This window comes from Spodoptera frugiperda, chromosome 31 (genome assembly GCF_023101765.2).
Source record: "Spodoptera frugiperda isolate SF20-4 chromosome 31, AGI-APGP_CSIRO_Sfru_2.0, whole genome shotgun sequence".
NCBI lineage: Eukaryota > Metazoa > Arthropoda > Insecta > Lepidoptera > Noctuidae > Spodoptera > Spodoptera frugiperda.
Window position 1 is genome coordinate 3172806 of NC_064242.1, and position 25503 is coordinate 3198308.

At 40.3% G+C, this 25503-nt stretch overlaps 4 protein-coding genes across 4 annotated transcripts; all 4 read left to right on the top strand.

The window, feature by feature from the left end:
* The first annotated feature begins 7067 nt into the window (after positions 1-7067).
* On the top strand, positions 7068-8957 carry LOC118276024 (peroxisomal catalase 1-like). Its single transcript, XM_035594153.2, has 2 exons — positions 7068-7187; positions 7392-8957. The coding sequence occupies exons 1-2, from the start codon at positions 7068-7070 to the stop codon at positions 8955-8957; spliced, it is 1686 nt and encodes a 561-aa protein (XP_035450046.2).
* A 4448-nt stretch (positions 8958-13405) lies between these two features.
* Positions 13406-15296, top strand: LOC118276023 (catalase-like). Its single transcript, XM_035594152.2, has 2 exons — positions 13406-13525; positions 13728-15296. Exons 1-2 carry the CDS (start codon positions 13406-13408, stop codon positions 15294-15296), a joined length of 1689 nt encoding a protein of 562 aa, XP_035450045.2.
* Positions 15297-18058: 2762 nt separating this feature from the next.
* LOC118276022 (catalase-like) lies at positions 18059-20358 on the top strand. Its single transcript, XM_035594150.2, has 2 exons — positions 18059-18178; positions 18581-20358. Exons 1-2 carry the CDS (start codon positions 18059-18061, stop codon positions 20144-20146), a joined length of 1686 nt encoding a protein of 561 aa, XP_035450043.2. The 3' UTR covers positions 20147-20358.
* Positions 20359-21371: 1013 nt separating this feature from the next.
* Positions 21372-23352, top strand: LOC118276021 (peroxisomal catalase 1-like). Its single transcript, XM_035594149.2, has 2 exons — positions 21372-21491; positions 21787-23352. Exons 1-2 carry the CDS (start codon positions 21372-21374, stop codon positions 23350-23352), a joined length of 1686 nt encoding a protein of 561 aa, XP_035450042.2.
* The last annotated feature ends 2151 nt before the right edge of the window (positions 23353-25503 follow it).

Consider the following 25503-nt stretch of genomic DNA (forward strand, 5'->3'; position numbering starts at 1 on the left):
TAATCGATTTTATTGTTCTGAAATACAACTAAATTAAATTGTTTTTGGCACTGGTGTAGAATAAACAAATTGCTGTATTGATTTTCCTGGCACGTCTAGGTTTGTTTTTTTTTTAATAATAATTTGCAGCTCTGTCGCACATAAAAAGTACGCTTTTTAGTATTAGATTAATTATTATCAACGCCGGATTTTTTGCTGACAAGAAACTGACACCAATATTTTTATTTGCTGGTAGAGCAAAGAATAACCTTAACGCTATTAACTAATTTTGAAAACTGCAGTTTGTACCGATTGGGAAGTCGAACAAGCAGTCTATACTTAGTCCTGCAAATTTAGAGTACCTGGTATTCCTGGGCCGGTGGACTTTTTATTCCGAGGTAGACGGACTTTCTAAATGATAAATGATAAATGATATTTATTTCTGTAAATAGATTATAAAATAACACTTTTACACGTCAATATTTCAAATAGCTAGATGAGGCCGGCATTTCCTATCTGACTACTCTGAGAAGAAATGCCGAAACAAACTCAGAGGTCATAGTCTCTTTTAAAGTCCAGACAAAATCAATTAGAGATGTCGGAGAACCGTGCAAGTTTATTCTGTAGTGGTCTTTTGAGGAAAGAACCACAGCAGTTTGAGCGGACCTGTTCAGATGGCAGCACGCATGTGTCAGTTTACAATTAGCTCAGCTGACGGCTGTTGCTGAATGATTCGACGAACAATACTAACCAAAAGAACATTTGGGTAGGCCACACAAATGCTCACACTGTCAGAATATAATTAACTAAAAGTGAAATGACTAGGCAAACTCTCGCACGGTCCTCAAACTAACAATTTTAAAAACAATATGTAAAAAATAAATAAATATCGAATGATATTAATGTATATCATGTCAAATTGTATAAAAATGTAACTTGTGTTACAAACATGTCAACATGACCTGTGTGGACATTATAGCGGCTCACTCCCAAGCCTGACTATCATCTAAGTAGTCTTTAATTTTATAAAAAGCTTTACTATACAGTTTTTCTTTAATAACATTTTTAAATTTATTCAGGCTCAAACTTTGAATATCGCTGGGAATTTTATTGTAAAAGCGTATGCATTGACATCTGAACGAACCACTTATTTTCTTAAGTCTAGTAGTGGGAACAATATATTTGTTTTTACTTCTAGTGTTTATATTATGTATATCACAATACTTTTTGAATAAATTAATGTTTTTGTGAGCATACACTACATTTTCATAAATGTATTGAGAAGCAACAGTCAATATATTCATTTCTTTAAATAGTTCCCTAAGAGAGTGCCTCGGACTAAGATTATAAATTGATCGAATGGCTCTTTTCTGCAGCACAAAGACAGACTGAATGTCAGCAGCATTTCCCCACAGGAGGATACCATATGACATGATACTATGAAAATAACTAAAGTATACTAATCGCGCTGTATTTACATCGGTTAAATTTCTAATTTTTTTAACGGCATATGCTGCAGAGCTGAGCCTTTTCGACAACTTATCTACGTGTGGAGCCCACTGTAGCTTAGCGTCCAGAGTTATACCTAAAAAGACAGTTGAATCTACAGGGTCCAACTCCTCGCCCTTGATTAGCACGCTGGTTTTCACATGTCTAACATTTGGTGTTGTGAATTTAATGCATTTAGTTTTTGATTCATTAAGTAATAAATTATTGGCACTAAACCAGCGTACTATTTTTGAGAGAGCACTATTTACATGATCACTGACTAATTGTCCACGTTTGAGTTTAAACAATAAAGATGTATCATCAGCAAACAGTACTATCCCATGGTTATCCTTCACAAGGTAAGGTAAATCATTAATATAAATAAGAAAAAGAAACGGGCCGAGAATTGACCCCTGCGGAACACCCATCCTAACAATAGACCCGGAGGAAACTTTTCCGTTAATGTCGACTCTCTGAATCCTATCACTCAAGTATGAAATAAGAAGATCCAGAGAGCTGCCCCGTATTCCATAATGGGATAGCTTCCTGATCAGTGTTTCATGAGAGACACAATCGAACGCCTTGGATAAGTCACAAAAAATACCCAATGCGTCGGCCGAGTCCTCCCAAGCATCATAAATGTTATTAAGAAGTTCAACACCGGCATCAGTTGTTGAACGACCCCTTGTGAAACCAAACTGGTTTCCATGTAATAATTTATTTCTATTAAAGAATCTTTGCAACTGATGTAGAATAATTTTTTCAAAAATTTTACTGAATGTAGGTAGTACTGAAATAGGTCTAAAGTTAGTGGGGTCAGAAGTACTACCCGATATATTTCCGATATTATTCTATAGGGACATTCAAAATTATCGTCTCGGAAGAAATCACAACAAGATTTTGGTAAACATGCCATTGTACGAGAAGACGTACGTACGTGATGGGAGACCACCAACCAGGCTTAACATGAGGAACTCTCCCAACTACTATCCTAATTCATTCCATGGACCAGTTCCATATGTGGATGAGCGCAGACCGTGGAAGAAGTTAGAAGTATTAGAAAATAATACTGTTGATTTGGAATCACTGTGGTATTTCTATAACCACATCATAAAAGACGAGGACCAAAGATTGAGATTTATTATGACTTAATGATGCCGTACCTCTGGCGCAAGTAACACCACCAATTGTTCAAATACTACTTTTTTTATGTTAAATGGGCCGACGTTTGGCCGCTATCTCGCCTGATGGTAAGTGATGATGCGGCCTACGGTGGAGCACGTCTGCCCATAAGCAACCTATTCACCCAGGTTATACCCATCAGGAAACACAGACTCCGGCAAGGAGTTCCACTCCCTAGCAGTTCACACAAGGAAGCTTGAAGCGAAGCGCTTCGTGCGTGTGGGTGGGATATCCACCATGAATCGGTGACGCCTCGCCGATTGTCTTGTGGTTCGATGATGAAAAGGACTAGGAGGAATCAAGTTGTGCAATTCCCCCGCACACTCTCCGAAATGTATCCGGTAAAAAACGGAAAAGCTTGCGACCTTGCGCCTGTGTTCAAGGCTTTGAAGCTGGGCCTCCACAAGCGCATCATCATTGATGAGCTTCTTGGTACGACTTTCAACGTGTTCGAGCGCATCCACCTGGTATTTAGCCGAGCCGTCCCAAAGGTGAGAACAGTACTTCATACATGACTGAACCTGCGCTTGGTACATTCTCAGCAGTTGTTTCGTTGTGAATTACCGTTCACCCACCAGAGGATACCCAACTTCCTACCAGCCAGATGCGCCTTCGACTCTATATAAGAGCCGAAGTTTAGTGTAGGCGATAAAGTTACGCCCAGAAGCTGAGATGATCCGATATTGGAACATTTCGGAAAGTAGGAGCCAGCGGAAATTGACTCCGTTTGGCAGAGAATAGACACGCCTGGGTTTTGGTAGCGTTGAACTTGACCAAGTTGGCGTCACCCCAATCGGAGACCGCCTTCAAGGACGAGTTCAACCGTTCGACCATGGATTCTCTTAGAGACTGGATCTGTGTTCCGCTAGTCCGCGCATCGGACACATACCTTTCAACAACTGTGCTGTCATCTGCATACCCAAAGATACCGGGCTTAAGCATTCGATGTCTACTCGAATTGACCGATCCCTCAGGAAGTCTGCAATCCATCTGCACAGATCAGCGGGAAGTCCATATGCAGGAAGCTTGCCGATAAGGCTGTCGTGCCACACCCTGTCAAAGGCCTTAGATATATCGAGCGAGACCGCTAATGCCTCCCCGTGCTTCTCGATGGCCTCGCTCCAAATGTGAGTGGCATACGCAAGAAGGTCCCCAGTAGATCGGTTGCGGCGAAACCCATACTGCCGATCGCTGAGGAGGTACCTTCAAGGTATGCCAGGAGCCTGTTGTTAAGCACACGTTCCATAACGTGCAGTAACGTTCCATTCTCTTGCAGAGTATGGACGTGACCGAGATAGGTCGGTAATTATTAGGGTCGGCACGACTACCTTTTTTGGGCACAGGCTGCACGTTGGCCATCTTCCATGCAACCGGCACTTGACCCGTCTCCAAGGAAAGGCGAAACAGACGTGTCAGGATTGGAGACAACTCTGACGCACAGGTTTTTAAAACCACGGCTGGGATGCTGTCGGGTCCACTGGCCTTGTTCACGTCGAGATTACGCAACGTCTTATACACCTCCTTCTGTCGGATGCGAATTTTTGACATTTTCGTCTCGCATACGTTATGTAGAGAAGGAGGTATAGCGCCACCAGTATCAAGACGTGAAGACTCCGCAAATAGAGAAGCAAACAAGTTCGCTTTCTCTACTGCGGTGTGAGCCAGCGTCCCGTCAGACCCCAGGAGAGGCGGCAGTGAGGGGCGGCAGAAGTTCGATTCAACCGCCTTGGCCAGGGACCTATTCGGCCAATGTGGTTGAACCGAGCCATCCGCAATGCCTTTTTGCATGACTTGGCAGCCCGGTTGAAGGCTCTCTTCTTCTGAGGAGTGTCGCCAGCCTTACGGTGCCTGGCATCCGCCCATGCCAAGTATGCCGCATGCTTTCGCGCCTCAGCACGTCCGCAGTCGGCATCAAACCATGGACGAGTGCCACCGAAAGATGCTGCGTCCAAAAATGGGATGTAGTATTCCATGCCCTGACGCAGCACCCCCGCTACGGCATCCGCACAAGCTGACGGGTCACTGGATGAGAAGCAAACAGGCCGCCAAGGATAGGATGCAAAGAAAGATCGCATCCCATCCCAATCTGCTGACTTGTACCGCCACATCCGCCGAGATCCTCTGGGACTAGGATCCTGCGGGGAGTGTGTGGATACAGATTTCACCAGACAGTGGTCAGAGCTACCCAGGGGTGATGAAACTGACACTGAGTAGCTGTCTGGATCAGTTGTCAGCAGAAGGTCTAAGCAGTTGGCAGTTTGCGTATCGACATCAGGCACCCTTGTGGCCTCATGGACCAGCTGAGTCAGGCCAAGCGTCAGCGCAAGCTTACGCATCTCCCTCGCAGCATGGTCAGTGCACTGGTATGGGAACAGCCACTCCTGGTGATGGGCGTTAAAGTCCCCCAGTAACACGAACTGGGCCGAAGGGTACCTCCGCCGAGCCGTATCCGCCGCCTCCTCAAGGTATTGCGCTAATCTGATCCTCTCCAAATCTCCGCTGTGCGACCGATAGACACAGGCATAGAGAATTTTCTCCATACCTGTGTCCACCAGTATCCACAATGTACAGTAACTGGGGTCTTCAAAGTCTCGGAGACGCCGGTAACAGACGTCGTCCTGGATGTACAGGCATACGCCTGCATGGGCAACAAAATTGTGCTCCAGGGTAAAACCTGGGTAGTTTAGGTACGAAGCGTCGGACGGACATCTGATCTGGGTCTCCAAGAGAAACAAGAGCGTGGGGTTCTCGGTCTCTAGATGGTGTTGGACCGCATTGAGATTGGAGTGCAAGCCTCGGATATTAGAGAGGTGCACTTTGAGGAGAGGAGTGCAGCCGCTGTTTAACCCTTTTCTTTGCTCTTGTTTTCATGGAAGGAGTGTGAGGTTGCTGAGAGGATGGCAGTGAAATGTTCCTCCACACAGGCGACCCCAGACGCGCACTGCAGTTAGCTACATCATTGGGAGGCCAGCCTGGAGACTGCGGGGACGCCCGAGCCCCCCCATAAATTTCCATCGGGCCCTCTCGTCCGGTCGCCAACCGACACGATGGCGTATCCATGGAATTTTTCACTAGATGGCGGGGCAGCCTTTTACGTGTGGCTAGCACACTAATTGGGCCCCTAACTATCTGCGGTCGACCAGCGGTGCACCGTGCCTCAGATCCCGTTACCCTCCGCGACTGGCCACCCGATGCAGCCACACCAGCGCGCGCCAGACCGGTCTACCCATAGTGGAACAAACATTTCGACCCATCCTCTCATACGGCGTCACCGAGCATCGTGGCGGAACACGGCTAGGCCGCTTGGCGACACGGTTTTGCTCGGTGGGTGGTCATAATGCCGTCGGCCGAAGCCTACCACCAAAGTGTCACCTGGTTAGCACCACCCAGAGTGCTCTCCTACGGACGAGGGTGACTCAGCCTCCAATATAAATAAAAAAAAAATCCAATGTATTCTGAAGCTTTTGTTTTTAATTGATGAGGATTTAGCGACACGTATCAGGGCTGCGTATGAAGTAGCGCTGGTTGCCCAACACGCAGCTGTGTTATTCCCTATTTTGATCTATGCATACATTTCGCTTGACTACCCCAGAAATATTCCAACATCTCAGGAGGATCCATTTATTTATTGGTTAATTTAGTTTCGTTTTTAATAGTTACTTATGATGTAAATTGAAATTTTATTCAATAAAAATGCTTTATTATTATTTTTTTGCGTCTTTTAAACCTTACCAATTAAATTTGTCTTGTTACTATTATTTTAATAGTTCTTAAATTCAAAGTATGCAAAAAGATTATTTTTTTACTTTTAATGGTAATAATACGTCAACCTTTGACCGCTATCCCACCTGAGGGTAAGTGATGATGCGATAAGTACGATAGAGTACGTCTACCCGATAGATAGATAGACTTACTGCGATTATAGAACTATCCATAGAATGTTAGAATACTTAAGAAGTTGAGATATATTTCAAAAGGTGATTGCCAGAAGTAATCATTCTTATAAAACTTTATGCAGCAATTTTATGAGTCCCGGAGCATATGCTGACAAGGATTGCTATGGACTTTTTAAATACCTTTACGGTCATTACAATTATAATTTCAACAATTAAATCTTATATTATGTACTCCTTATATACTTCTTGCCAAAATTTCAGTGAGTTGCTCTTGATTGAAGGTTAAATCTTATATTGTGGATCATAATCATCTTATTAAAAGCATAGAGAACCATGCCCCGAATTGAGTAGGTAAGTTATTGTAACTAATGGAAGCGATAACTGAAAAAAAGGATTGAGGCCGTACTACATTATTGTAGAGTGTTCATTATACTTCTCATGAGTGATTTATGTTTATTTACTAGCTGGTATAAAAGAAAAATTCAATCATTTGTTTCTAAGTCAAGAACAGGCAATACCACCATGAAGACGATTATAGCGTTTCTCTTCTGTCTGATAATACAAGTGAAATGTGATGAATATGTAAATGTCACATATCAACCCGCCCAAAGGCAGTTATTCGATTTCAAGAAGGAGCATCCAGTAAGTAGCACACGTACCTACTTTTGAATTTTAACATAACATCCTCATATCTACATAATAAATAATCACGTCTAAATTAATAAATCTATTTCAATAAAATTACCAACAATGTCAGTTATCATTTAGCCAAGGGATACTAAAAATATTAGTGTACAAATATGTAAGAGTATAAGACCCACTTATATGCTATTGGTTTGTTTTCAGCACCCAATAGGACTGTGGACCAAAAACGCAGGAGATCCAGTGGAGATTCGTGACACCATAACGATTAATTCCGATCAATTCGACAATCAGCTGCTTATAGACTCGTTATCGACGTTTGATGGCGAGAGAATACCTGAACGTGTGGTACACGCCAAGGGTACAGGAGCCTTCGGCTACTTCGAAGTCACGCACGATGTCTCCAAGTATACATACGCTGATGTGTTCAATGAAGTGGGGAAGAAAACACCACTGGTTGTCAGATTCTCAACTGCATTACAAAACGCGGGGGGTACTGATCTTGCCAGAGAAGTTAAGGGAATGGCAATAAAATTTTACACGGAAGATGGAAACTTGGATATTTTATGTTTATCAGTACCCGTTTACCTATATAGAGATCCAGGGATATTTCCAAATGTGGTACATGGTGGAAAGAGAAATCCTCAGACTAATTTGATGGACTTTACTAGCCTTTATGATATTATAACATTAAAACCTTTAAATCTTCACCAGTTCTTTTGGATGTTATCTGATTATGGCATTCCAGATGGGTACAGAAAAATGGATGCTTTCGCCATTCATACTTTTGAACTTTCAAATATACATGGAGAAACGCACTATGTGAGGTTCAATTTCCGAACTGAACAGGGTTTTTCAGCACTGACAACACCTCAAGCGGCCGCCATTCAAGCTGCAGATCTGGATTACTTTACCAGAGATTTGTATAACGCAATTGATTCAGGAGACTATCCTGCATGGAAACTAGAGATGGATGTGATGACGGCACATGATATACAAAAACTGGATTATAATCCATTCGACGTCACAAGACTGTGGAAGAATGGCACGTTTCACACTGTACCTATAGGGAGGTTGGTACTAAACAAAAATGTTGAAAATCAGTTCAGAGATGTGGAACAAGCGGCATATAATCCCGGTCATTTAGTACCTGGTATTCCTGGGCCGGTGGACTTTATGTTCCGCGGTAGAAGAATATTCTATAGGGACACTCAAAATTATCGTCTGGGAAGAAACAATCATAAGATTTTGGTAAACATGCCATTGTACGAGAAATCGTATGTTCGAGATGGGAGACCACCGACTAAACTTAACATGAAGAACGCACCCAACTATTATCCTAATTCATTCCATGGACCAGTTCCATATGTGGATGAGCACAGACCGTGGAAGAAGTTGCATGTATTAGAAAGTAATGCTGTTGATTTGGAACCCTTATGGTATTTCTATAACTATATTCTGGAAGACGAAGCTCACAAACAGAGGTTTATTACCAATCTTGCCGCTAGTCTCGCGCCAGTTACACCACCGGTGATACAAAGAGTTTTTAAGATTTTACACTTGATTGATGAAGATTTGGCTAAACGTACTAGGGCTGCTTATGATGTAGCGGTTGCAGCAGCGGCGGCTCAACAAGCAGCAGCCAAAGCAACTGATCCGAGTCCTAAGAGGAATTACCCAACTGCGGAAGGTCCCCCTAAACATAACGACACAAAAAGTATTTATCGATTGGGTATTCATCAAGAACATGTCTTTATGGATCATCATTGATAGCACTTTTTGCTTTTATTAAATCTATGAAATGTAATTGATTCTATTGTTTTTAAATACAACTAAATTTAATTGTTTTTGGCACTGGTGTAGAATAAACAAATTGCTGTATTGATTTTCCTGGCACGTCTAGGTTTGTTTTTTTTTTCTAATAATAATTTGTAGCTCTGTCATACATGAAAAGTATGCTTTTTAGTATTAGATTAATTATTATCAACGCCGGATTTTTTGCTGACAAGAGACTGACAACAATATTTTTATTTGCCTTAACGCTATTAACTAATTTTGAAAACTGCAGTTTGTATCGATTGGGAAGTCGAACAAGCAGTCTATACTTAGTCTTGCAAATTTAGAGTACCTGGTATTCCTGGGCCGGTGGACTTTTTATTCCGAGGTAGACAGACTTTCTATAGGGACACTCAAAATTATCGTCTCGGAAGAAATCACAAAAAGATTTTAGTAAACATGCCATTGTACGAGAAGACGTATGTACGTGATGGAAGACCACCGACTAACCTTAACATGAAGAACGCTCCCAACTACTATCCTAATTCATTCCATGGACCAGTTCCATACGTGGACGAACGCAGACCGTTGAAGAAGTTAGAAGTATTAGAAAATAATGCAGTGTATGTGGAACCACTGTGGTATTTCTATAACCACATCATAAACGACGAAGACCAGAGATTGAGATTTATTACTAATGTTGCCGTACCTCTGGCGCAAGTAACACCACCAGTGGTTCAAAGACTACTTTTTTTTTCAATGTTAAATGGGCCGACGTTTGGCGGCTATCTCGCCTGATGGTAAGTGATGATGCGGCCTACGGTGGAGCACGTCTGCCCATAAGCAACCTATTCACTCGGGCTTTGAAGACACCCGGGTTATACCCATCAGGAAACACAGACTCCGGCAAGGAGTTCCACTCCCTAGCAGTTTGCACAAGGAAGCTTGAAGCGAAGCGCTTCGTGCGTGTGATTGGGATATCCACCATGAATCGGTGACGCCTCGCCGATTGTCTTGTGGTTCGATGATGAAAAGGACTAGGAGGAATCAAGTTGTGCAATTCCCCCGCACACTCTCCGAAATGTATCCGGTAAAAAACGGAAAGGCTTGCGACCTTGCGCCTGTGTTCAAGGCTTTGAAGCCGGGCCTCCACAAGCGCATTATCATTGATGAGCTTCTTGGCACGACTTTCAATGTGTTCGAGCGCATCCACCTGGTATTTTCCCAAAGGTGAGAACAGTACTTCATACATGACCGAACCTGCGCTTGGTACAGGCTCAGCGTTGTTTCGGTGTGAAGTACCGTCTCACCTTCGAGAGAATACCCAACTTCCTACCAGCCAGATGCGCCTTCGACTCTATATAAGAGCCGAAGTTTAGCGTTGGCGATAGAGTTACGTCAAGAAGCTCTAGATGATCCGATATTGGAACATTTCGGAAAGTAGGAGCCAGCGGAAATTGACTCCGTTTGGCAGAGAATAGACACGCCTGGGTTTTGGTAGCGTTGAACTTGACCAAGTTGGCGTCACCCCAATCGGAGACCGCCTTCAAGGACGAGTTCAACCGTTCGACCATGGATTCTCTTAGAGACTGGATCTGTGTTCCGCTAGTCCGCGCATCGGACACATACCTTTCAACAACTGTGCTGTCATCTGCATACCCAAAGATACCGGGCTTAAGCATTCGATGTCTACTCGAATTGACCGATCCCTCAGGAAGTCTGCAATCCATCTGCACAGATCAGCGGGAAGTCCATATGCAGGAAGCTTGCCGATAAGGCTGTCGTGCCACACCCTGTCAAAGGCCTTAGATATATCGAGCGAGACCGCTAATGCCTCCCCGTGCTTCTCGATGGCCTCGCTCCAAATGTGAGTGGCATACACAAGAAGGTCTCCAGTAGATCGGTTGCGGCGAAACCCATACTGCCGATCGCTGAGGAGGTCGTTTCCTTCAAGGTATGTAAGGAGCCTGTTGTTAAGCACACGTTCCATAACGTGCAGTAACGTTCCATTCTCTTGCAGAGTATGGACGTGACCGAGATAGGTCGGTAATTATTAGGGTCGGCACGACTACCTTTTTTGGGCACAGGCTGCACGTTGGCCATCTTCCATGCAACCGGCACTTGACCCGTCTCCAAGGAAAGGCGAAACAGACGTGTCAGGATTGGAGACAACTCTGACGCACAGGTTTTTAAAACCACGGCTGGGATGCTGTCGGGTCCACTGGCCTTGTTCACGTCGAGATTACGCAACGTCTTATACACTTCCTTCTGTCGGATGCGATTTTTTGACATTTTCGTCTCGCATACGTTATGTAGAGAAGGAGGTATAGCGCCACCAGTATCACGACGTGAAGACTCCGCAAATAGAGAAGCAAACAAGTTCGCTTTCTCTACTGCGGTGTGAGCCAGCGTCCCGTCAGACCCCAGGAGAGGCGGCAGTGAGGGGCGGCAGAAGTTCGATTCAACCGCCTTGGCCAGGGACCAAAACGCTTTACTGCCCGCTGGGTAGGAAGCCAGTTTGTTCCCTATTCGGCCAATGTGGTTGAACCGAGCCATCCGCAATGCCTTTTTGCATGACTTGGCAGCCCGGTTGAAGGCTCTCTTCTTCTGAGGAGTATCGCCAGCCTTACGGTACCTGGCATCCGCCCATGCCAAGTATGCCGCATGCTTTCGCGCCTCAGCACGTCCGCAGTCGGCATCACACCATGGACGAGTGCCACCGAAAGATGCTGCGTCCGAGAATGGGATGTAGTATTCCATGCCCTGACGCAGCACCCCCGCTACGGCATCCGCACAAGCTGACGGGTCACTGGATGAGAAGCAAACAGGCCGCCAAGGATAGGATGCAAAGAAAGATCGCATCCCATCCCAATCTGCTGACTTGTACCGCCACATCCGCCGAGATCCTTCGAGAGCCGAGTTAGCTACATCAATGGGAGGCCAGCCTGGAGACTGCGGGGACGCCCGAGCCCCCCCATGAATGTCCATCGGGCCCTCTCGTCCGGTCGCCAACCGGCACGATGGCGTATCCATGGAATTTTTCGCTAGATGGTGGGGCAGCCTTTCACGTGTGGCTAGCACGTTAATTGGGCCCCCAACTATCTGCGGTCGGCCAGCGGTGCACCGTGCCTCGGATCCCGCTACCCTCCGCGATTGACCACCCGAGGCAGCCACACCAGCGCGCGCCAGACTGGTCTACCCATAGTGGAACAAACATTTCGACCCATCCTCTCATACGGCGTCACCGAGCATCGTGGCGGAACACGGCTAGGCCGCTTGGCGATACGGTTTTGCTCGGTGGGTGGTCATAATGCCGTCGGCCGAAGCCTACCACCAAAGTGTCACCTGGTTAGCACCACCCAGAGGCCACGTGTAGGGATTCATTTTTATGGGTGCTCTCCTACGGACGAGGGTGACTCAGCCTTCAATATAAATCAAAAAAAAAAAATCCAATGTATTCTGAAGCTTTTGTTTTTAATTGATGAGGATTTAGCTACTCGTGTCAAGGCTGCTTTTGAAGTAGCGCTGGTTGCCCAAGAAGTAGCTGTGTTATTCCCTATTTTGATCTATGCATACATTTCGCTTGACTACCCCAGAAATATTCCAACATCTCAGGAGGATCCAAAACACAATACTAAAGAAATTCCTTAGTCATAATTGGTTAATTTAGTTTCGTTTTTAATAGTTATTTGTGATGTAAATTGAATTTGTATGCAATAAAAATGCTCCTTTATTATTTATTTTTTTGCGTCTTTTAAACCTTACTATTTACATTTGTCCTGTTCCTATATTACAATAGTTCCTGCATTCAAAGTATGCAAAAAGATTATTTTTTTACGTTTAATGGGTCAATGTTTGACCGCTATCTTACCTGATGGTAAGTGATGACGCGATAAGTACGATAGAGTACGTCTACCCGATAGATAGATAGACTTACTGCGTGCTTATAGAACTATCCAAAGAATGTTAGTCTACTTGAGAAGTTCAGATACATTTCAAAAGGTGATTGACAGAAGTGATCAGTCTTATAACACTTTAGGCAGCAATTTTATGAGTCTCGGAGCAAATGCTGACACGGATTGCTACGGAACTTTTAAATACCTTTACGGTCATTAAAATATAATTTCAATAAATAAATCTTATAATATGCACCCCTTAAATCCTTCTTGCCAAAAATTCTGTGAGATGCTCTTGATTGAAGGTTAAATGTTATATTGTGGATCATAATCATCTTATTAAAAGCATAAAGAACCATGCCCCGAATTGAGTAGGTAAGTTATTGTAACTAATGGAAGCGATAACTGAAAAAAAGGATTGAGGCCGTACTACATTATTGTAGAGTGTTCATTATACTTCTCATGAGTGATTTATGTTTATTTACTTGCCTATATAAAAGAAAAATTCAATCATTTGTTTCTAAGTCAAGAACAGGCAATACCACCATGAAGACGATTATAGCGTTTCTCTTCTGTCTGATATTATACGTGAAAAGTGATGAATACGTAAACGTCACATATCAACCCGCCCAAAGGCAGTTATATGATTTCAAGAAGGAACATCCAGTAAGTAACATACGTACCTGCTTTTGTATTTTAACAATAATATAATAAAGAACTACATACGTTTAAAATGATATTACGCTATCACGTCTAAATAAAAAAATCTATTTCAAAAAAATTGTAAACAGTTTTAGGTAACATTTAGCTATCATTATTATTATAAGCGAGTATAAAATCTGATTATATGATATTAATTTGTTTTCAGCACCCAATAGGACTGTGGACCAAAAACGCAGGAGATCCAGTGGAAATTCGTGACACCATAACGATTAACTCCGATCAATTCGACAACCAACTGTTAATAGACTCATTATCGACGTTTGATGGCGAGAGAATACCTGAACGTGTGGTACACGCCAAGGGTACAGGAGCCTTCGGCTACTTCGAAGTCACGCACGATGTCTCCAAGTATACATACGCTGATGTGTTCAATGAAGTGGGGAAGAAAACACCGTTGGTCGTCAGATTCTCAAGTGTATTACAAAACGCGGGAGGTAGTGAACTCGCCAGAGAAGTTAAGGGAATGGCGATAAAATTTTATACGGAAGACGGCAACCTGGATATTTTATGTGCATCACTACCTGTCTACCTATATAGAGACCCAGGGGAATTACCAAGTCTGGCACATGGTACTAAGAGAAATCCTCAAACAAATTTGAGGGACTTCACGAGCTTTTATGATATTATAACATTAAAACCTTCAAATCTTCACCAGTTCTTTTGGATGTTATCTGATTATGGCGTTCCGGATGGATACAGAAAAATGGATGCTTTTCCCATTCATACTTTTGAACTTTCAAATATACATGGAGAGACGCATTATGTGAGGTTCAATTTCAGAACTGAACAGGGTTTTTCAGCACTCACAACACCGCAAGCGGCCGCCATTCAAGCTGTAGACCTGGATTACTTTACCAGAGATTTATATAACGCAATTGATTCAGGAGACTATCCTGCATGGAAACTAGAGATGGATGTGATGACGGCACATGATATACAAAAACTGGATTATAATCCATTCGATGTCACAAGACTGTGGAAGAATGGCACGTTTCACACTGTACCTATAGGGAGGTTGGTACTAAACAAAAATGTTGAAAATCAGTTCAGAGATGTCGAACAAGCGGCATATAATCCCGGCCATTTAGTGCCTGGTATTCCTGGGCCGGTAGACTTTTTGTTTCGCGGTAGAAGAATATTCTATAGGGACACTCAAAATTATCGTCTGGGAAGAAACAATAATAAGATTTTGGTAAACATGCCACTGTACGAGAAGTCGTATGTACGAGATGGGAGACCACCGACTAAACTTAACATGAAGAACGCTCCCAACTATTATCCTAATTCATTCCATGGACCAGTTCCATATGTGGATGAGCACAGACCGTGGAAGAAGTTGCATGTATTAGAAAGTAATGCTGTTGATTTGGAACCCTTATGGTATTTCTATAACTATATTCTGGAAGACGAAGCTCACAAACAGAGGTTTATTGCCAATCTTGCCGCGAGTCTCGTGCCAGTTACACCACCGGTGATACAAAGAGTTTTTAAGATTTTACACTTGATTGATGAAGATTTGGCTAAACGTACTAGGGCTGCTTATGAAGTAGCGGTTGCAGCAGTGTCAGCGGCTCAACAAGCAGCAGCCAAAGCAACTGATCCAAGTCCTAAGCGGAATTACCCAACTGCGGAAGGTCCACCTAAACATAACGACACAAAAAGTATTTATCGATTGGGTATTCATCAAGAACATGTCTTCATGGATCATCATTGATAGATTTAATAATAGCAAACACTGCTGTTTGCTATTATTAAATCTATGCAATGTTAATGATTTTATTGTTTTGAAATACAACTAAGTAAAATTTTTGCTTGCACAGGTGAAGAATAGACAAATTGCTGTATTATTTATGTTCTCTCGTTTTTGATTTGTGTTCTATCCTCCGTTATATAGCTTTATTCATATCATTAATATACTTATTTGTGTCTCTATGTGGCCTTTATTTTATTTCATCGTTTTCCGCGCACATTTTGTTTTGGTTTTTTTTAATGTTATGTTTGACAGCTACACATTATAAATTAGTAGAATGAACTGTACGCTTTTGCGTACTGTTAATTAAAATAGTATTAGATTATCAACGCCGAAATTCTTCTAATCATTTTTTTCTATATTTTTTCTTTGCAAATGAAAACATTGGTTTGGCCAATAATCTACCCTGTTCCAAATTTTATCTCAATCCTTTCAGCAATTGAGTAAAAGACATACCGTACACACAAACACAAAGTCACAAACATTCGTATTTATCATATTTATTATTAAAATCACCAGCTCTGGGCTTGTTGTCATTGCAGCGGTAAGTCTCCTGTTTGAGGAAGTGCTTGAGAGATGTTCTCATCTACCGCCTGACATAGGTGCTTACCGAATATGGGAGTTTCGGACTGTCTGGCGGGTTAGCGGAGCTCCGGCTCTGGGAAAGCAGGAGAAGGAACGGGGTGGTTTTTAGTCAGTAAGAGTCGGACACTCCCTCTCGCCTCGGCCAAGGCGGTGATTTTGCAGAATCAAAAAAAAAAAATATATCCGTCTTCTGTTTCTAACTTTGTGGCGCAGAGCTTTATTTTCTCCATTATTAATTACGCTGATATCTGTTGCTACGACCTGAATGCAAATCTGCTCAACAAACTGGACCGACTTCTAATTAACTGCATTCGGGTCGTTTTCAACTTACGTAAATATTATCATGTTTCTGCATATAGAATGCAGCTAAAGTAACGTAATGCCAAGCTTATGGGCAACTCCGGAGCTGCGGACTACCTAACGGGTTTACGGGAGCTCCGGCTCAAAAATCAGGAGTAGGAACGGGGTGGTTTTTAGTCAGTAATGGTCTGACACTCCCTCTCCCCTTAAAAAAAAGCTTATGGGCAGCCGCCCATAAGTTTGGCATTATTGCTGTGTTTCCATTAATTTACGTGAGTTAGATGTGATTTTTAGTGTCATGTCATTTCATAGTCATATCATGATACTTAAATGTACCTGCCAGATGCGTTTTTACCAGCCAATCGACAACAAAGTAGGTATGAACGAATATTCGAGTTCCTATTCTCCTTGTTTTTACATGCAAATCTATAATTTCCTTAAGTGCTTAGTTCTAAACGGATGGACTGACAAAAAACTTAAAATAATTTCAAGTGCATTTGATTAATTGAAAATGCTTCTTAATTTACTTTGTATTTAATTAACTTACAAATAGAACACAATAGTTTTAACTTCATTAATCGATTAGCTACCAATAGCTAACACGGTAAATACAATATTTTTGTATGTTTGTTTGTAATCAATAGCCTTAAAACAACTGAAACGATTAAAAGTCTAAGCTATTCAATACTACGTACATATGTTCAATTTCACCCTATGTTGCAGGAAAAAAATGAATGTGAAACTCATTCTTACACAACACAGAAAGGTAGCGTCAATTGCAGTAGCAAAGACAGAAGAAAATGAAGACGCTGTGGACTGTTTTTACGTTATGGTTGATTTATAATAATTTCTTTTTACAAAGGTGGTTTAAGTGATATTAAGAATCATTATAAATTATTTTACCAGTATTAACCGTATAAAGACTAAACAATACGTTAAAAAAAAAAACATTTTAAGCCCCTAGCCACATTTGTAATGGACTTTCCCAGATAACAGCCTTATTCTTATTAGAGTCTTTCATCCTGATATAAATAAGTAGATCTTATTATATTACTTGAACAACGCCACAGGCATAGCTTAAATGCAATTAACCTGTATTGTTGTATATTATACATATACAACAAAATAGATTTAAGTAAGTTCCTCGATTATTATTGATGACTTATTGATTTACGCGCCATATTTTTAGGATTCATTGTATTTTGTATTGAAATTTTGTCCTGAAAAAAAAAATGTCCTGTCAGAAGACCAGGCTATCTGCGGACAACAGCAGAGGTTATTTGGGCTCCAGCTCGAAAAAGAAATTGGAACAGGGTGGTTTTTAGCCAGGAAGAGTCTGATGCTCCCTTTTACTTTAACCAGGGTAGTAGGAATCATTTGACGATTTTAGCTCAAAAAATGACTACGTGGTTTGGTCAGCAGTGGCCACTACTAGGTTGTTGATGTGATATGATGTGATGTTGTAAATAAAATATGAGCTTTGTCAACTTCTTATTGCTTTGTATCGTTCTTAACTCAATGTATTTCTTTCTCTTTCTTTTGTTCTTAAATAAATAAATAAATGTCAAAATGTGTAAGTACATAATATATGTACTTTTGAACTAAATAATTTAAAAAAAGTAATTTTATAAAAAAAATATGTAGAGAACCGTGCAAGAAATGAGGCATGTATTACCTAATGGACTAATGGAGGCCTAACGAAAAAAAAGTTTCTGCGGCTCTATGTTCTAATATTGTTCATCATAATCATCATAATGGATTTATAGGCAATTATTTACTTACCGGTAAGTATAAAAGAATATGAAGACCAAAGTTCTGAAGATAGGTGCAAACAAATCACCATGAGGACGATTGTAGCGCATCTCTTCTTTCTGATAATACACGTGAGGAGTGATGATTACGTAAACGTCACATATCAACCCGCTCAAAGGCAACTATATGATTTCAAGAAGGAACATCTAGTAAGTAGAACATACCTTTACTTTTCGTATTCTGAATTTTTGACGTAATAATAATCTCCTTAATTTATAAATGTGAAAACATCTATTTGTCTAACAGTCATCATCAGAATCATCCAATGACAAGGCAAGAAAGAGTGTCAAACTCTTACTTACTTATGTAAAGTAATTTTATTTCTACCGGGCCCCATCTGTGGAGGTCTGGTGCCTTTTTGAGGCGCTCAAACTAATGACCCGATTTCAATAAAATTTGATACAGTAACCGGTACAGTGACAGATATCATTTTGCCTATGAGTACGCTTGTATCCCGTAACATTTTTTTTTACTTTAACAATAACTTCTAAAGATGTAAGATACATAAGAGTATACGTGGTCTGGCTACATGGTTTTAATTTTATTTTCAGCACCCGATAGGATTGTGGACCAAAAACGCAGGAGATCCAGTGGAAATTCGTGACACCATAACGATTAACTCCGATCAATTCGACAATCAGCTGTTTATAGACTCATTATCGACGTTTGATGGCGAGAGAATACCAGAACGTGTGGTACACGCCAAGGGTACAGGAGCCTTTGGCTACTTCGAAGTTAAGCACGATGTCTCCAAATATACATATGCTGATGTGTTCAATGAAGTGGGAAAGAAAACACCGGTGGTTGTTAGATTCTCAACAGCAATTCAGAGCTTAGGGGGCAGTGAAGTCTTCAGAGAACTGAAAGCAATGTCAGTAAAATTATACACAAAAGACGGCAACTTAGATCTTCTATCTTTATCAGTACCCGTCTATCTATATAACGATCCTTTATCGTTTATAGATGTAATACATGCACTTAAAAAAAATCCTCAGACTGGTTTGATGGACTTCACGAGTCTTTATGACATATTAACATTAAAACCAGCAGGGATTCATTTCTTCTTTTGGTTATTGTCTGATTATGGTATTCCAGATGGATACAGAAAGATGGATGCTTTCCCCATTCATACTTATGAGCTTTCAAACGAACATGGAGAGACCCACTATGTAAGATTCAATTTCAGAACTGAACAAGGTTTCTCAGCACTGACAACACCGCAAGCGGCCGCCATTCAAGCTGTAGACCTGGATTACTTTACCAGAGATTTATATAACGCAATTGGTTCAGGAGACTATCCTGCATGGAAACTAGAGATGGATGTGATGACGGCACATGATATACAAAAACTAGATTACAATCCATTCGATGTCTCAAGACTGTGGAAGAATGGCACGTTCCACACCGTGCCGATTGGGCGCTTGGTATTAAATAAACATGTTGGGAATCACTTTAGGGATGTCGAAGAAGCCGCATATAATCCCGCAAATTTAGTGCCTGGTATTCCTGGGCCGGTGGACTTTTTGTTCCATGGTAGAAGAATGTTCTATAACGATGCTCAAAATTACCGTCTGGGAAGAAACCATGATAAGATTTTAGTAAACATGCCACTGTACGAGAAGACGTATGTACGAGATGGGAGACCACCGACTAAACTTAACATGAGGAACGTTCCCAATTATTATCCTAATTCATTCCATGGACCAGTTCCATATGTGGATGAGCACAGACCGTGGAAGAAGTTGCATGTATTAGAAAATAATGCTGTCGATTTGGAACCAGCATGGTATTTTTACAACTATATTCTTGAAGATGAGGCTCACAGAGAGAGATTTATTACCAATCTTGGCGGGAGTCTCGTGCCAGTCACACCACCGGTGGTACAAAGAGCGTTTAAAATTTTACATTTGATTGATGAAGATTTAGCTAAACGTACTAGGGCTGTTTATGAAGTAGGGGTTGCAGCAGCGTCGGCGGCTCAACAAGCAGCCAGAGCAACTGATGCGACTGTAACACCCAAGAGGAATACCCCATCCGCGGAAGGACCTCCTAAACATAACGACACAAAAAGTGTTTACCGATTGGGTATTCATCATGAGCATGACTATCACCATTAAATGACATTTGATAGCATGCTAACATTCAATTTATCGGCTTTTTTCGAGAAACTACACAATCAGCTTTTTTTTAATCTCAACTTGTCAGTGTCGGCTCCTGATATCCGACATTTGTCGGATAGTGTAAAAGACGACTGGTACCCGATCATGTAAAATCAGCAATAAACTAACAAATCATTGGAATGAGAAGAATTTTTTATATTGTTTGTATGTAAAAAGTTCTATTAGTTGCTGCTGTGATTATAAAAAAAATGCAAATCTATATTTTTATTGATTAAATATTTTATTGTTTTACTGCTTCAATCGATTTTATAAACTAGTGTGCATTGTATAGTATTTTATTTCTTAGTATATACAATTTACTTTTCTTCATTGCGTAAAAAAATTGTTCGTGATGCTGGAAATTCATGAATTATTTTTTAACCATTATTTTCGGGGAGCACATTTCTAATGTACGAACGAATAATTGCTATTTTCTGAAAGTTTCCAAAAGTGTGACCCTGAATGATAGTGCGACTAATAAAACTTCTTTATTGTGAGAAAATTAATTGCTTAGATATTCCGAACTCTCATTTATAAATTATTATATTATTATTATTCATTTTTTTATTTTATTTTTTTATTAATATAACAAACTGGATTCAAAATATAAATCCCAACATACTTTTCTCGGATATCCTATGAGAGAGTGGTATTTTACTGGGCGACCCGACCCATTCTTGTTGCACATGCATATAATAATTATATCTTTACTACTATAATTACTGCTATTTACTATTTATTTTTAACTAACTATATATTTTTATGATAAACGTTTTAATAAAGTCATATTGTAAGGTCTTCAAAATTAAGAGTTTGTACCAAATATCAGGTCGATACGACGTCAGGAAGGGGTTAAATATGACACAATCAAACAAACAAGAACTCAAGCTAAATATAAAAGTATGAAATTCTATTTACAGATAGGTATATGAAGAACCATATAATAAATCAGTTATATAATATGTAAATCATACTTCCTGTCAATTACATGATTTCAATATTTTTGTTCGACGCTCCCGGTAGGAAAAAACAGCGGTTGTACCTACTTATTTGTAATAATGATAATTTATTACTACAACGGATTCATTTGGTAATTAGGTATATTATTAATGACTAAAAATCGGTATAAAAGCAAAATATTAGTCGTCAGTTTGAACGACAGGTACTAATAATCGATACCACAATGAAGTCGATTCTAGTGTATTTGCTTTTTATAATAATACATGTGAAAAGTGATGATTACGTAAATGTCACATATCAACCCGCCCAAAGGCAGCTATTGGATTTCAAGAAGGAACACCCTGTGAGTAAAAATTTGGTTTATACACAATTTTGTATTTTTAAATGTTGAACATCAATACAGACATTTAAAAATAGTAAGAATTAATAATATTATTTAACGTGTACCAAAAGGTGATTTAAAATTTATAACTGAAAATAATAATTTGGCTTGTTGGCTTGCGCAAATAAATTATCAGTGAAGATTGCTGTACAAGTTTCAAGCCCCGACAGCTTTTACAGTGAGAGCCTTGAATTATAACGTTGAAGAAAATCCAAATTGCATAACAATAACTGACCTTGTTACACGTCATTTTCAGCACCCAATAGGACTTTGGACCAAAAACGCAGGAGATCCAGTTGATATTCGTGACACCGTGTCAATTAACTCTGATCAATTTAACAACCAGCTGTTTATAGACAATTTCTCCACAAATGATGGCGAGAGAATACCAGAACGTGTGGTACACGCCAAGGGTACAGGAGCTTTCGGCTACTTCGAAGTTACGCACGATGTCTCTAAGTATACATACGCTGATGTGTTTAATGGAGAGGGGAAGAAAACACCGCTGGTCGTCAGATTCTCACCTGCATTACAAAACATGGGAGGCACTGATCTTGGTAGAGAACCGAGGGGACTGTCCGTCAAATTTTACACGAAAGAGGGAAACCTAGATATCTTATGTTTATCCATACCTGTCTACCTATATAGAGACCCATTGGCGTTTTTAGATGTAGCACATGCACTAAAGAGAAATCCTCAGACTGGTTTGATTGACTTCACGACCGTTTATGACAGGGTAGTATTAAGGCCAACGGGTATTCACTTCTTATTTTGGTCATTGTCTGATTATGGTATTCCGAATGGATACAGAATGATGGATGCTTTCCCCATTCATACTTTTGAGCTTGCAAATAAACATGGAGAGACGCATTATGTGAGATTCAATTTCAGAACTGAACAGGGTTTCACACCACTCACGACACCTCAAGCGGCCGCCATTCAAGCTGTAGACCTGGATTACTTTACCAGAGATTTATATAACGCAATTGATTCAGGAGACTATCCTGCATGGAAACTAGAGATGGATGTGATGACGGCACATGATATACAAAAACTGGATTATAATCCATTCGATGTCACAAGACTGTGGAAAAATGGCACGTTTCACACTGTACCTATAGGGAGGTTGGTACTAAACAAAAATGTTGAAAATCAGTTCAGAGATGTGGAACAAGCGGTATATAATCCCGGTCATTTAGTGCCTGGTATTCCTGGGCCGGTGGATTCTTTGTTCCGCGGTAGAAGAGTATTTTACAGGGACACTCAAAATTATCGTGTGGGAAGAAACAATAACAAGATTTTGGTAAACATGCCATTGTACCAGAAGACGTATATACGAGATGGGACACCACCAACCAGGCTTAACATGAAGAACGCTCCCAACTATTATCCTAATTCATTCCATGGACCAGTTCCATATGTGGATGAGCACAGGCCGTGGAAGAAGTTGCAGGTGTTGGAAGGTAATGCTGTTGATTTGGAACCAGCATGGTATTTTTATAACCATATTCTGGAAGATGAGGCTCACAGACAAAGATTTATTACCAATCTTGCCATGACCCTTGCACCAGTCACACCACCGGTGATTCAAAAAGCGTTTAAAATGTTGCATTTGATTGATGAAGATTTGGCTAAACGTACTAGGGCTGCTTATGAAATAGCAGTTGCAGCAGCGGCGGCTCAGCAAGCAGCGACAACACCTGTGCCTGTGACACCTAAGAGGAATTACCCAACCGCTGACGGTCCTCCTAAACACAACGACACAAAAAGTGTTTATCGTCTAGGTTTTCACCATGAACATCATTCATATGAACATTATTAATATTTTAAACTGCAAGTGTTAATGATTTCATTTTCAATTTTGAATAAATGAAATTAAATCTATTTTTCTTCTTCTCTTATTTCATTAATTTTTTAGGATATACCAAGACCTTTTTCGGTAATTTCAAACAGTCATTTCGTATTTTTTTATAAAGTTCATGGACTAAATGTCGAAATCTTCCGAAGCAGAGAAGTTAAATTAAGCCCTTTACACACACAGTAGCCCTTTTAGCGGTGGGTAAGCCGGTGCTGACTTTTCGGTGGCAAACATAATTATGTTAAAACGTCGTGAACGACGAAGCGAATCAGTGTGAGTGGAATACTGTGCTAGAGTTGGTTTCCCAAAAGATGGGCGATAGGCGGATGGGCATCTTCAAGGCCCAAGGAATAGATTGTTATTTGGCAGACGTGCTGTACCATAGGGCCTTATTTTAACTCCTTACTCTTACAAGACAAAGTTGCAAATTTTTGTACGTAATTGACAGATAATTGAACAATTTTTCAGTTAATTATTAAAATACGATGTAGTTATGGCCAATAAATCATGACTCAATTTGTAAGAAGATTAGCAAAACAATTAATTCAAGTTTATTATTGCAAAACATGGTTAATTTATTCAATTACCTACTTGTTTATACCTATCATTACAAACAAATGTTTTGTTTGTTTGTAACGAATATATTTCTATTCTTAGAATAGAAACATTTTTGTAAATAAATATCTGGTCTACCATTTTTGTTTGTCCTAGTTATAATATGGTCATCATGTCTACCACTTCGCTGAAAATCGTGAAAAACCGTTTTTGCACATGAGATAATTTTTACATTTTGTTTGTGATTGTATTTCGATCAATTTTACTGACTTATAGCTGCCTGTTGGGAATTAATGTCTATTTCGACCAAGCTATAACATAATATTTTGTACCGTACTACTAGCTACTCCTGCGTGGTTTCACTCACTTAATTTTTAATACAACATAACAAATGGACTATCTAACATAAAAAGAATTATTCATTTCGAACCTAAGTGCAAACAAACAAGCAAACTATTCAGCTTTATTAAGTAGTACTATAGCTTACTAATTGAGCAAAATGCATGCATAACTTTAATGTAATTATAGTAATTAATTTCTTTGATTTTCATAAATCTGTCATAATGAATAATTGGTACTACAATAATTAAATACCTAGTTCGATACATTTTGTTGATTTAAGCGTCAATGTTTTAAGACCTATATTTTTTTATAGAATAAAATACACCTTAACTTGCCTTGCTATATGGAATAAAGTAATTTGGAATGGAGTAAAGTAAAACTATATGGAGTAAAGTAATTTGGAGAGGACTCTTTTTTCACTCAGACCTGTTCAGAAACAATGTTCATCGTGTCTGATGGGCTGCTGTTGTAGGTTTGTTCATCAGAAAATTCAATCGGCTCTAGTTGTGTGATGTAAGATTTTCTTGATTATGTATGGACGCAAAAATACTATGCCAAGCGCGCCATTTATTAGGTTCTTACTTGAATTATTTTTCTAGTGTAATAGAAGGTGTCGTTTCATTCAAAATCTATACCTAATAATATTCAAATCAATATTTAGTGATTGAAACTTATCCATACAATCAAACTCAAAATCTTTGGATAAAAATATCAAATTATCATAGTAATGGGGGAGTGAGCCTATTGCCATATACTAAGCACATTTTCAGACTCAGTGCTACCACTTAGAAATTTTCGAAAAACCGAAATACGCTCAGTAATTATCAACGTGCTATCTGCAAAATATCACAAGATACCAATCAACCATCAAATCCAGCTTCGCAATTAATGATGGGATTACAAGTACAACACCATATGCTTTGCAAACATCCTGCTTGAATGTTTGCGTGCAAATGTGTATTGTGTTGTGATTTGGATTGGAATCTTCGGGGTAAAGGAAGCATCGCCGTTAACCATCGTGCCTGGCATTGCATTGTGTTGGTACATACATATAGTTAGCATCGGAATGACATGCAGTGAGGTGAAGCGTGAAGCTCAAGACCAATCGCTATGGATGAGTAGTCTGTGGATATACTCCATTGGAAATTGGATGTTCACTAAAGTTAAGCCGTAATCCTAACTACTATTCCATTGTAAGTTAGGAAGACTTGTGTCCAA

Excerpts from the sequence above, each read along its gene's own strand:
- LOC118276022 (XM_035594150.2), top strand. The coding sequence starts at position 18,059 with ATGAGGACGATTGTAGCGCATCTCTTCTTTCTGATAATACACGTGAGG. Across the intron at positions 18,179-18,580 it reads ATTTCAAGAAGGAACATCTA|CACCCGATAGGATTGTGGAC; the intron begins GTAAGTAGAACA and ends TTTTATTTTCAG.
- LOC118276021 (XM_035594149.2), top strand. The coding sequence starts at position 21,372 with ATGAAGTCGATTCTAGTGTATTTGCTTTTTATAATAATACATGTGAAA. Across the intron at positions 21,492-21,786 it reads ATTTCAAGAAGGAACACCCT|CACCCAATAGGACTTTGGAC; the intron begins GTGAGTAAAAAT and ends CGTCATTTTCAG.
- LOC118276024 (XM_035594153.2), top strand. The coding sequence starts at position 7,068 with ATGAAGACGATTATAGCGTTTCTCTTCTGTCTGATAATACAAGTGAAA. Across the intron at positions 7,188-7,391 it reads ATTTCAAGAAGGAGCATCCA|CACCCAATAGGACTGTGGAC; the intron begins GTAAGTAGCACA and ends GTTTGTTTTCAG.
- LOC118276023 (XM_035594152.2), top strand. The coding sequence starts at position 13,406 with ATGAAGACGATTATAGCGTTTCTCTTCTGTCTGATATTATACGTGAAA. Across the intron at positions 13,526-13,727 it reads ATTTCAAGAAGGAACATCCA|CACCCAATAGGACTGTGGAC; the intron begins GTAAGTAACATA and ends ATTTGTTTTCAG.